Source organism: Astyanax mexicanus, chromosome 5, assembly GCF_023375975.1.
Source record: "Astyanax mexicanus isolate ESR-SI-001 chromosome 5, AstMex3_surface, whole genome shotgun sequence".
Classification (NCBI taxonomy): Eukaryota; Metazoa; Chordata; class Actinopteri; order Characiformes; family Acestrorhamphidae; genus Astyanax; species Astyanax mexicanus.
Genome location: NC_064412.1, coordinates 14,314,232 through 14,327,844, shown reverse-complemented (window position 1 = coordinate 14,327,844; position 13,613 = coordinate 14,314,232). Strand labels below are relative to the sequence as shown.

General features: G+C 36.6%; 1 protein-coding gene across 1 annotated transcript in view; it reads right to left on the bottom strand.

The window, feature by feature from the left end:
• Window positions 1-13,613, bottom strand: part of quo (quattro) — a 50,440-nt gene that overhangs the window by 8,297 nt on the left and 28,530 nt on the right. Inside the window, exons 5-16 of the mRNA XM_007253300.4 lie at window positions 13,414-13,537; window positions 12,047-12,140; window positions 10,725-10,811; window positions 9,898-10,014; window positions 8,411-8,509; window positions 6,484-6,632; window positions 5,947-6,085; window positions 5,593-5,718; window positions 4,456-4,650; window positions 3,050-4,314; window positions 1,510-1,759; window positions 949-1,038 (exon numbers count right to left, since the gene is read on the bottom strand). Coding sequence (XP_007253362.3) covers window positions 949-1,038; window positions 1,510-1,759; window positions 3,050-4,314; window positions 4,456-4,650; window positions 5,593-5,718; window positions 5,947-6,085; window positions 6,484-6,632; window positions 8,411-8,509; window positions 9,898-10,014; window positions 10,725-10,811; window positions 12,047-12,140; window positions 13,414-13,537 — 2,735 coding nt within the window. The remainder of the gene's footprint in view (window positions 1-948; window positions 1,039-1,509; window positions 1,760-3,049; window positions 4,315-4,455; window positions 4,651-5,592; window positions 5,719-5,946; window positions 6,086-6,483; window positions 6,633-8,410; window positions 8,510-9,897; window positions 10,015-10,724; window positions 10,812-12,046; window positions 12,141-13,413; window positions 13,538-13,613) is intronic.

Sequence of the window (13,613 nt, the reverse complement as noted above, 5' to 3'; positions counted from 1 at the left end):
TAACAATGCTTTTAATCAACTTACTTTCATCATGGACAACGGTATGGCGTAACTGAATTGTGTTTTCTCAATAAAAAATATATATATATTTTTGGACCTACACAAAATGTTAAAAATCTAAAGTTGTTCAGGTGAACTCAGAGTCATAATATTTACCTAAACTAATTAAAGGACTTCAGAGTAAATGCCTAAATTAAATCTTTAATATTTATTTTTTTATCCAATTAAGGCGAAATAAATTATTTTAGTTAATTTTATTGTCTTTACATAACTTTAACAAAGGATAATGGTATAAACCTGCATTAGTACATGACTAGTGACTGTAACATTCAGGCAAAAGTCACACTCAACTTCAGAGGAAGTTGTAACTTGCTCTCACAGCCTACAACACTAAAGCCATGCAAGCAAATTCAGAGCCCTATTTTAGCGATCTATAGGCAAGATGTCAATTTTGCACCATGCAGATGAATTTAGGGCGTGTCAGTGTGTCTTTGGTATCATGAGAGTGCAAAAAATAAGCCTTCTGCAGTTTGAAACATGCAAAAGGCGTGTACTAATTTTCTAAATTAATTATGGGTTTGTTTTGGGCGCACCTTGAAATAAACTAATCAGTGTGTCACTTGCCATTCCTTTAAAAGATGTTATTTCATTGTTTTTCATTAATTTCAAAATGTCTATTTGTGGTCGCTAGTATGAATGAATGCAATGTGAGCAGTTTTTAGTGAAAAAAATTTGCTCCGGTGATGAGGTACAACCGTGCTTTAGTCCTGTGGAGGTGTGGGAGGGAGAAACGACAGGATTTTGTTCTTGCTCATGAATATTCATACATGCAAACATGTCGCCTCTGATTGGCTAAAAGCACTGCAACACCAGCAAGACGAACAACAGCTACATTTTAAAATAAAGACATTTTTACACTCTGTTTACTATGTCCTCCAGAAGACTTACCTTGAAAAACTCTTTTCCGTGGTGAATGAGCAGGTTGTCCGAGTGGGGTTTGTTCTTGCTGTAGAGAGCATAGAGACCAAAACTTTCTTTCTGGGTTTGGGAGAGAAAATAAATATTAGTAAGTATTAGGAAGTAAAATAAAAAAAATGATGATGCATTAGCATGGTGCTCAAGTCCTATGTTTCAAGCACAGGGATATATGTGGCCCACCGAAAAAATTCTCATAGCAGGGAATGGCCCAAAATGCCCATGAGAAAGAGGCACCGCTCTCTCTCTCTCTCGCTCTCTTTTTAATTATTACTGTAATATTTCAAGGTCTATCTCATGGGCCCATACTTACCTGTTGCAAATGTTGGCCTATTTTAAATAAACAATGAACAGATTAGTTTATATAGCAAAATGTTAATGAAATTATATAAAATTAAATAAATATACTGATATTGATTCATATTGATATTTTTTAACATTGCTCTTTGTGTTCTAGAGTTTGACATCCCTGATGTAAGTAGAAATTCTTTGTGCTATAACTGTGTAACACACAACACACAAAAATCAACGTACATGTCTCAGAAAACAACGTCCCACACGAAAAGGATCTCTCAGGCAAAGCTCTAGCTCTTTCAGAAAGTGGTGTTGATGAAAGTCTCTCAGCTTCTCCAGGTTTCCAAAGATGTTTCCCCTCTGGCCCCTCAGGTCTTGTGGTACATCAGAGCGCTCCAGCTCTGGGAAGTAGTTCTCCATGACATAGCTCAGAGCTTTAACATATTCTCTTTCAGTTCGCAGAAGCTCCTCCATGATGTGCTGCAGCTTACTGCAAGGAAAAGAAGAAGAATGAACCATTTTAGACTGTAATGGGATTTAATAAATTGACTGATCAGTTATAATATTAGCATCATGGCTAGGTGAAGTATAAAACATTGATCATCATCATCTACAATGGCATCTGTCAAGTTTGGGATTCGTTAGGCAGCGAGTGAACAGTCAGTACTTGAAGTTGATGTGTTAAAATGAGGAAAATGGGAAAGTTTAAAAATCTGAGACACTTTGACATAGGCTCTAAAGATCAGATGACTGGGTTAGATCATCACCAAAACTGATGTGCCATATCATATCGTATACAATAATAAAATTTTATTTTCATTTTGTTGAAATTATCATTGATGAAAGTATCATCATCTCAAAAATACCATGAAATATTGTGATATTATTTTAGGGCCATATCGCCCACTCCTAGAAGAATGATGAACCAGCAACATGGTCATGGGTGCCACTATAATTTATGGAGGCCCCACCTCACAACTTAAAGGATCTGCTCCTAATGTCTTGGTGCCAGACACCGCAGGACACCTTCAGAGGTCTTGTGGAGTTCATGACTTGAAAGGTCAGATCTGTTGTAGCAGCACACAGGGACCTATGCAATATAAGTATATATTGTATTGTATAAATATTATAGCAGACCACTGAACATTCTCTCAAAGCTTTCATTTTTATGATACTTAAAATCCCTGATAATAAAAAGTAAATAAAATAAATGCTTTGCATTATTTGCTTTGGTGGTTCAAAGAAATTAATTGATATATTATTATAATATAAAAAATATATATAACCACAATTAAGCCTGTAAATTGGCTATTTTTTATTTTTGGAAGAAATATTTAATTAATAAATCTTTAAATATTGTAAGTTACTTTATTTTAAATTATGTCATTAGTTGAGACATATACGTCTAAAACAAAAAGCATATTAATTATTACTGTAAAAGTCTGTCCAAATATAAAACACCTGAAAGAATAACTGATTTCTCCCAAAATAGAGAAATGGTCAATATATGGTTATTTGTTGGAGAGGCTCAATTTAAGGCATTTGCTAACAATAATGCTATCATAATGCTAAAGAAGACACACACAGACACACATGCATACAAAACATCCAATCATCAGCATATCACTGATGCCAACTTGAGGTCATCACTTAATTCTATAAATGAAAACAGAGCACAGTCCTGCACAGCATATCATAAAAAACAACAGCCAGTGGGCTGTAAGTGTCTGCACATGTTGGTCTCTCTAGTTTTGGAAGACTCATGGCCCTGATTACTCACAGTAATTTACTTCTGTTTTCCAGTGCTAGAGTCGGGCTGCAGGCTGGGCTTTGTTCTAGCATGTCGGGAAATATGGGGACTTCTTGGAAGGAGCCTGAAGATCTGTCATCCAAGTGGATTTCACTACTTTCACCTTCTTTCAGCCAGCCCTGTCTGGGGCTGGACACGCTGGAGAGGCTTTCCTGTCGAGATATCTGGGAGAACTGGTCATCCTGAGAGACACTGGGCTTGTTTATATTACTGATTACAGTCCAGTCTGGTTCTGTGTTGGAACATTCAGAAACATATCGGCCTTGATGAGATGCTACAGAGTCCCTGTCTGCTTGGAACACATTGAGTTTGTTGGAAGAATGTCTTTTGCGCATAGGTAGTGGACAGGAGGTTGATGCAGAATTAGAAGAACTTTTAACGATGTCATCACTACAAGATCTGACTAAGTTTTGATTGAAAGTTGACCTTTCACCTTTAGATGCCAAGTGAACAGCCCTGAGGTCAGGCTCACTGCGGTGTTTGTGAGAGAACTTCCTTAATCTGACAGTTAATATGGTTTGTAATGTGGAATCCATACTTGACGTCAGAACTGAGTGAGGATTCAGACTGGGTTCTTTGAACTGGTCTTGAAGAGCAATGGGAGTGTTGTGCTCAGTGGATGGCTTATATGTAAGCAGTGGGTTTGTTTGATTTCCCTCAATGAGTGTTTCAATGTGAGATTCAGTCTTACAGTTATAAGTTATGACTGAACACACATCTGGTCCATTGCCTCCTATGAGATTTTCCTCCTCCTTAGACTTATAATGGAGATTTAAGCCGCTTATAGCCTCACTGTCACTTCTAGCACAACTGTCCTGGCTTTGCGTCTGACTGTCAGCTCCTCTCCACTGAGAGCTGGACTCCAGATCACCCCAGGAGGAGCTGATTATGCTGCCAGACAGGGCTTGCAAAGAATCCTCAGCATTGCTCAGCACTGCCCCAGCATCCTTCTGGGGAGGTTTTTGAGGTTTCTGGATCCCATCAAACTCCAGCAGCTTCTCCTTCAGTCTCCTCTTGACATTCTGGCACTCTGCCCAGGCTTTCTTCCACACACACAGCTCTCCTGGATGTTTCACAGCCACGGCATTACTCTTCTCCTCCTCAAAGCGCTGGGGTGAGAAGGCTTTAAATCTCTCCTGAAAGGTCTTCAGCTTGTTTACATTGGCCTCCACAGGGCTGCAGCCCATCTGCACGTGTTCCAGACAGTGACTGCATTCTTCGGTTAGAGATAACACCTGACAAACACAGATGAATGTTATTTTGTTTCTTTCATAAACTCTTGTCAGCTAATATTGCACTCAACTGCTTACTGTAGATTACTACTTGTTGATATGTTCTCTGAGAAGAATGTAATCACATAACCACAGCACGCTAACCTGCTCACAGAAGCTATACAGGCCAATCCGAGACTCCAGGTCTGACCTGTGCTGCTCGGCTTGTAGCAGAAGTGCAGCCATGCTGGTCTTGAATTTTGTTGTGTTAATGTGAAAACTGTCGGTCTCAGGATAACTCGTCCCCTGGATCTTTCTCTCCACTTCTTTTATCATCAGCATTCCTTTCTCTTTTCTCTCCTGTAAAAAACAGAACTTAATGAATTACAGCTTCTCTTAAATGTACTTGTCCTTGAGGTTCCAAGAAACTGCTAACACATAAAACTGATGGGATTCCATTATTCAGTTCTGAATCTAATCTTATATCATGAAGTTATCTGAAAATGAGTAATGAGTCTGCTAAATTAACTGCATTTTACAAATATTTTGCAGAGTCCTAGTTCAATTATAAATCAGTAAGAACTATTAAAAGCATGAAAAATATGAAATCGTAATACATTACGGCAAGATTGTTGAACCCTCTGGTAGGCTTTAAGGACTGGGTTAAGAAAGTGAATTTAAACACTTTTGCTTTGTAATCTTTGTGTGTCTGACATATAACCCAATTAAAAAAAAAATAGTATGCTGTGTAAAATGTAAATAACTTTCATGGCAGCAACACATTTCAATAAAGTTGTGATGGGGCAACAAAAGGCACCATACAGACACCATAGAGAATCATGCTTGTTGATAATGCAGTGCCGCCTGAGGGCCCGAAGATCTCCAGCATCCAATACTGACCGTCAGTCTTGTTCCTTATGAACAGGGATTTCTGCAGATTCTCTGAAGCTTTTGATGATATTGTGTGCAGTACTTGAGTGGATATTCAACAGCTTCACGATTCTAAATTGTAGAGCATTTTCTGAAATGGTTCCACAATGTTTAGATGCAGTTTTTTGCAGACTGGAGAACTTTTGCCCATTTTTGCCTCTCTAAAAAACGTCTTATACCCAATCATGTAAGTTACTTGCAAATGTGTCCTATTGGAGCTGCTTTTTATTTGTACCACTTAGTTTTCCAGCCTTTTGTTTCCCAGCTTTTTATGATGTGATGCTGCCATCAAGTTCTGTCCCACTTTCAACTGATAGGTTGTTGAAGTTCTACTGTGAATAAAAAGAGAAAAGAAAAATTCAGTTTTCATACCTTTGCCTGAGTGAAAACAGAATGAAGGTCTGCTAGCTTTTGCTCCAGTCTTTCTCTGGCTTCTTCTGTTAGGTCAGTTAGGTCCCTCTGCCATCTACTTTGCTCCGCCTCACACCACTCTCTGCTCTGTGAAACAGAAAAAGCTGTAACTGAGACAGATACAGAAGCAACACTGTTATTTGCTTGATAATGACTACTCAAAGTATGTGTTGGCTAAAGAAAACACATTTGACTGATATTGGTAATACTATAAAATCCATTTTTAAAGCTCAAAAATTACAAAGCATACATTATATAAAAAAACTGCACAAGCTTTTATATATTTAGCAATTATGCTGACAATTGAGGCCCTACAGCATTTAGTTGATCCTCAGTTTCTCTCAGCAGGAGCACATGGTCAAGATGCTGCAGGGACTGGTTGGACCTCATCACCAGAGTGTGAACTCCCTCCTCCACCTGGTTATACAGAAAGTTCATAGCCTCCATGGAGTCTCTGAGAGAGAGAGAGAGAGAGAGAGAGAGAGAGGGAGAGGGAGGGAGGGAGTGAGGGACATTTATTCTCAAATGTAGGAATGTACTGAAATAAGTATTGTTGCAAATATGCAAATATACTGAAGTGTAAAAAAAACATCATATATCATCATACATCATCGTCATTATCAGAAATCAAACCTCTAATCTAACCATCAGCACAACAATAATCCTTTTTAGAAATTATCTACCACTTCTGACACAGAATCCAATATGTCCAAAGGTTCCTACTAAAATAAATATTACCTATAAATGAGAAAACCTCAATAAATGAATATGTTATTCTATATATTATGGATAATTAGTGTAGGTCTTTTTATGAAATGTTCTCATCATATAAAATAAACTGGTGGCGCTCACCTGTAGTCTTCAGACTGGATAAATTTACACTCCTCCTTCCTCATTCTGGCCAGTATAGCGCCACCCTCTCTTTGAAGCGCAACCATTCTTGTATCTTCTAGGACCTCTTTCATGGAGCTCTTCTGTTCTTGTATACAGCTCTTTGCATCCTGTAGCATTGGGAAATTAATAAATAAATAACATACACTGCTGTTGTGAAGCGACAAAACAGTAAGTAATTTAGTAATTTCTATCAGGTTCAGTATTTTAACTCATTCATTCATTAATTTCTTCATTTATTTATTTGCTATGAAAAGCAGCCACGGTGATCCTGAATTTTGTGAAAATGGTCTCTCGGGATCTCAGAATCTACACCACCCTTTCTGTCACTACTTTCATCATCAACATTCCTTTCTCTTTTCACTCCTGTGGAGAGCAAAACTTAATATAATGCAGCTTTTCTTAAAATGCCTGCTTTTGAGTTTCCTTTGACTTCCTCTTTTAATAATATTATAAAGTGAAATTTAAATATATGAACTTGCATTAAGTAACACCTGACAAAACATTCAAATACTTTACCTTATTTAACTAGAAATTACTATGAATAATTAACTTATGAAGAGGCCTGTCACAGTAATTACATTATCGGCATTTTGTACAGTAAATAGATATGACTTCAATCCTTTTTAGACCTCTATATTGCACATTGTGCTTCTTAACATTCGTCTTTATTAAAATGTTTTTTTTTAACCAGTGTTTAGCCACAATGACCAATGCATCAGTATCAGCACCTCCATGCGTTACTCAAGGATAATAGACATGAAAAAAAAACAGCATTTAAAAATACGCTACCAAACATTTAATAGCAGTAGTCTAAAAAACTATTGTTAAGTACATGTTAATTGCACTAAAAAATTTTATTATTTGTTTTTTTTATGCTATTATGTTTTCAATAATTAAGTGAAATTAAAGACTAGTTATCAAGGGCTATGAAAATTATAAAAAGTAATGTTTAGAAACTACTTGAGGGAAAGTATGTAAAACATGGGAATTTCAACATTTAACCTATTATCCCTAAAGGGCCAGAGGAGTCATTAGAGCATTCTCGGGTCAGTCATCTTCTTTAAGGGCAGACACTTCTATGGCCTGTTGTGGCTAACGGGCATGGTAGCTAGATCCTATCTCTTAACAGCGGTGGGGGGTTAAGTATTACCTGAATGTGATGGTTTGCCCTGAGGCCTGATGTCAATCAGACAATAACCAATCTGTACAAATGTTGCTGTGATTAAATGGTTAGGAAAAATCTGTGGTAAAAATCTGTAACTAATGTTAAAGGTTTACCACAGAAACTCTCAGAAAATGTGTTTTTTTTTAGTGAGAAGTAATAGACATGTTATCTTAGGGCTCATAAAATGCAGTTCCTACTGCACAAATATCAAAAAGTACAAATGAATCTGTTTTGAATTTAATTTGTTCCAGTATGTTGTGTAGAGTGGCGCTTGTGAAAAATGTGAAACATTTGTCTGTTTGTTTTTATATTTTTTTACATACACATCTCAGCTTTTCAGTGCACGTATAATATACATACAAATATGTACATACAAAAGAAAAAATATATATATATGCAATGTATTTATATATCTATAATATGCTTCTAGCAAATCTGTGCATACAAATATCCAAATTGTATGTGGGTTTTGAGTTTCTCTCAAATGTTTATTTTGGGAATTGTAACACTGCATTAAAACTAATACCTGCTGTTTTGTGGCTGTGCATGGTAAGCTCTAATTCTGAGCTGTTTACATGCTTTAAAGGAGTGTGATATTGCAGCCACAACAAAAATAATTATTAAAAATAATACTGGAGTAAAAAAAACATGGATATCCCACCAAATGTTGATTTGTTTTCAACATGAAAAATAACATTTTTAAATAGAATATGTACATACCATTGCAGTGTCCATTTTCTTGTTGCTATCAAGCTTCTTTATGGCTCTCTGTAGTAACATGGTCGCTCCATGCAGATCCAGTTCAAACAGGGAAAGTTTCTGTGGTGAAAGAAGAGGCACAAATATACAGAAGCAATACATGAACACTAAAACAAAACTGTTCTCTGAGAGTATAAACTAGACAAAACATATATCATTCATATTAAAATGTTTCTCATATATGCAATGCCCCACTGTACAATTGTTCTAAGCAGCTGAATTCTTCCTGTAATATATCTTATGATGCTTCATCATGTCTGTAATGCAGTCAGTCATTCTCAGTACCTGCTTATTCTCATTTTAATGCTTTAGATGTAACTGTCAATGTACAATGTTTATTTTAGAATTCTTTATATTAGTACTAAATAACGACTTACAATAATTATTGATGATTACAAGTAGATTACTCTTTATTTCTATTGATTAAGCTCACTGTTTTGCTTCAGACAAATAAACCGAACAGTTCATTTTGACACATTTATTGCCACCTAATCTCAATGATCATAATATTGAGAGACAACAGCATCACAAGCAACACCAAATCCAGAAATGCTCTAGATCAGGGGTAATTAATTAGAATTCAGGAAATTTTGTCAGTCCGGACCGTCGCCAATGTTAACTTGTGTTATGATTCAGTGCTATATTTTATATATATATATATATATATAATGTATGTGTGTGTATAAAACATCTGACCTGAGGTTGTTTGAACTATGTTGAAAAAATATATAATAATAATAAACTGCCTCTCTGGACATATTTTTTGTACATTCCTTCCCTGTCTCTCTCTTGCGTTTTTCCACCAGTTCTCGGGCACCCTATCTCTTTATAAAGGCGTTTTTTTCCTGTCGCGTCCCAATTTCCTTTTTTTTTTGTGCTTTAAGAAACTCCTTTGTAAGATAACAGAGACGGAGGAGCAGCTTTAGGCAACACGCCCTAAAGCGCATTGGACAACGTCTGGGTCCGGGTCCGGACAGCGGTCCGCCTATTAGTGACCTCTGCTCTAGATTTTGTGTCTCACCACTGCAAGAAGTAACCTGACAGGCCACTCAATATATACCTATTATTCTTCTATCATTCTGGGTTCTACTCCAAGTTATACATTAAGGCTTGTACAATGACAATCCATCTAGGTCCAGACAGTGTAAAAGCAGGCTAATATTTTACAGATAATACATTTAAATATCAGACAACCACAGATAAAGGGGAAAGGGCAATCACATCAACTGGAAAAATGATTCACAGGAATTTCAAAAGGGGGGCTGTGGAGGTTTCGCAATATTTTTTGGAAAACATAAGACATGTTAAATCTAAATACATTTCTTATCTGAAAGTCTGAAAGGTCCTGTGCACTGGGCAGAACAAAGCCCTCATCAAATTAAAAATATTAAATACAACACATCAATTTTTAGAGAGGATCTGAGTGCTGACTGTACTGATTTCCTTACTTGGTGAAACTGCAGCCAATCCGTGTGATTATAAGGGAAAGTTCCTTCAAGTTCAGAAGTCAGCTGCTGTCCATCGATGGTCTTGTGAAGAGCTTTCAGTGATGTTATAATATCCATCTGAAATATAGTTAGAGCAGAGCAAGATAGGGTTCTTTTAAATCTTTAAATCTTTGAAATTAGTACAAAAACATTATTTTATATAGACAGCATGCAAATGTTTGGACACAAGTGAAACCCTTCTACAGTTAACAAACTTTAACTGCAAACTGGGCTCTAAAGTTTCAATGTACTTAAAATTTTACTGGAGAACACCAAAATAAAATGTGCTGAAACCATTGCAAAGTACATGCTAAAGCTTTATTGTTCCCCAGTGTATTAATTAAAGTAAGTAAATATATGCAATTATCATGCATTAAAATATGTTTTAGTTTATTATTTTGTTTTAGTTAGTTTCACCAAAACCAGCAAGGGTGCACAAACAATGCTGCATTATACTGTGAGTGTGTAAGTGTGTCCAGAACAAGTCTTAGTCTTAGTTTATTTTTGCAGGCCTACAGTACAACAGTGTGGGATGGCAGTGTATGTGTGATATATATATATAAGGGGAAAGTCTTGTGATTAGTTGTTGTTTTGAAATTAATAGTTTAGATAGTGACTGATGTAAGAACAGCAGTTCAGATTAAGTAAAATTTTGCTTTTGTTGGGTTTAAAATAGGTTTTATTTCTGACAGAAGCAGATAGTTGATTAAATATATTGTAGGTTAGTATTCTTTTACAGTAAATGATGTCAATGGTTTTCCTTGATGTGCTGTTCATCACAATGTTACCTGTAATCCTGGTTGTCTCTCTGGTCGAGGACTTTGATCTTTATCCACCAGCAGCAAAATAGTGTGCACAGCATGGAGGGCCTGCTCCTGTAACATAGATAACTGTGTGTTTGTGCTTGAACCAGAAATTCTGGATTTTAACCCAACACTTAAAAAATCAGAGGAGTCAAATTTAATGTGAAACAAACACTACAGGCACTTTTTTGTCTGTTTAAATTAGACTCTGGTTCATTTTTATCCTTGGTGCGATTTGTTTGGGAAGGTGTGAATACAGTAATCTTGTTCAGATGTGAACCAAAACAGCCGTCCATTGAGAGGAGGTGGTCTTAATCTGGTACCAAACTTACTCTGCAGCAATTACTTTGGTAAGAATGTGATCTGGCCTTAATCCAAACCAACAATCAGATGTACTCTGAGCTAAAGTCAAATTCCATTTCTGCCATTGCTCTAAGTTAAACTGCACAGAAAAGTACACTATTCCAGTAGATAAAAACTTCTTCCTGTATTTACTTTCTTGCTCCTGCCCTAGACAGCTCTGACCAGTAAGAGTGTACTCACACTAAGCACGGTTTGGTTGAACCATGCTTCCCACTCCACTGCTGGCCTGCACTCACACTGTGCTTAAACAATCCGTGCCCGAGCATGCTTATGTCCTCCATAAAGCTGTCCAATATTAGGTTGGCTACTTGGTTTAAGCCTGATTATTTTATCGACAGCTTCATACTACGAGAATTTTGCCTTTTCATCTGATAAGATGGCAGATTTACAGAGTGCATTCCGCACCTTCAGATACTGCATGCACAGTTTCTTCAGCATGTCATAACACTGTTCAATGGACCTTTGGTATACACAAGCTAGATAATATTACTGAATTTCACTGAATATATCAGCATTCTTGTGTGTTTGTTTCCAGCTGTTGCTGTATGCTCTCGTCATCTTGTTTCATGCTCGGGCATGGATAGTGCTCACACTGCATGCATACTGTGCACGAGTCCAAGTGAGCCTGCTTGAAGAGATGGGCCAGAGCATGGTTCAGTGTACTGTGCCCAGGCACAGTTTGGAGCGATAACTTGTAGCATTTTCCCTGTGTGAAAACTCGTTAACTAATCCACATGATCTGATCCAACTAATTCCTGCCCTCTAAAGCAGTTTAGCTTTAAAAACCTGCAGGAAGTTGGCTCTGCAGGACAAGTTTTTGAAATCACTGGATTTGTTGTTAGGTTTTTACTGACCCCTGGTGGTCTTTTTCAATACATTTGGCGTGTACAGACTATTTCTTTATTAATCAACAGATTGCAAAATGTTGTGAGTACTGAACTTACCTGTAGCATAAACAGGGCTTTGTAAAGCGCAGATGGAGGCTGGCTCTTCCTGCTGTCAATCACAACTGTTAATCCAAGGTCCTTCACCTCTTTCCTGCAAAGAACAGTCACAGCGTTAATTTCAGATTTTTTTTAAAAAAATCAGCTTTCCACTTTCTGAACATTTTGTTATTACAAACCGACAAACAGAAACCATTTAAGGATTCAAGGATTCAATGAGATTTTATTGTCATGCGCATAAAATTTGGTACATGAGGTGGAACAAAATTGTAACGTAAGGTAAAATAAAATGAAATAAAAATAAAATAAAAAAACAAGATAAATACACATACTACACATAGTAGAGTCGGGTAGTAGGGAAGTAGCTGCACTCTGTAATCCAGAGTACGAGTGTATAAGGCACTTTTGCTATAGCAGCATGGATGTGTATATAATAGAATAATTACTAATATACTAACATCCACATTTACTAATAAAATCTCATAAGGCGAAAGGAGGACAATATGTATACAGAGCAACAAAAGGGCCACAATTTATAATTAAATTATAACTACAAACTACAAAGACAACTGTACTGTATACACTTCATAAACATATGTTCATAAGAGACCACTTAAAAATTATGAGTTTCTTTGATTTTACCTAATTAAATTCTCTGGAATATAATCAAGAGAAAGATGGATAATCACAAGCCATCAAACCAAACTGAACTGCTTGGATTTTTGAACCAGGAGTGTCATATAGGTATCCAAAAGCAGTGTGTAAGACTGGTGGAGGAGAACATGCCAAGATGCATTAAAACTGTGATTAAAAACAGGGTTATTCCACCAAATATTGATTTCTGAACTCTTATTCTTATGAATATGAACTTGTTTTCTTTGCATTATTTGAGCTCTGGAGATTCTGGATCTTTTTTAATTTCAGTCATTGCTCATTTTCTCCACATAAATGCTCTAAATGACAATATTTTTATTTGTGAATTTGGGAGAAATGTTTTCCGTAGTTTATAGATTAAAACAGCAACGTTCATCTTCCTTAAACCTATATTTATAAATAGCAAAATCAGAGAAACTGATTCAGAAACTGAACTGGTCTCTTAATTTTTTCCAGAGCTGTATATATAAAACATTCCTTGAAATCCTATCTGTCTCTTGCTGCTCTCTAGTGGACAGAATGTTCATAGCTAATTTTACATAATATCAGGAATCACATTACTTTAAATTGCCTCTGGATCAAAGCAACTGAAAAGAACAATCAATCATAAGCCAAGGTATTTAACCTCATGGAAGTTAACTTTCATCATAAGATGTGTTCAGGAAACACAAGTGTGAATGAGCTCCTTTGAGGACAAAGGGCACATGTGGTACCTGGGTATGGAATGTAGGAAAATGAAGAGTTTGCAGAGCTCCTGAGGAGAGACCACTGGAGACACCCAGCCTTTCTTTCCACCATAGACCTCGAGCACGGCTCGACCTGCTCGATCACGACTGCCTATAATTTAAACAACAGAAAAATCACAGAACATAAGGTATATAGTCTTATTTAGCCTAAATATAAATGAATGGGT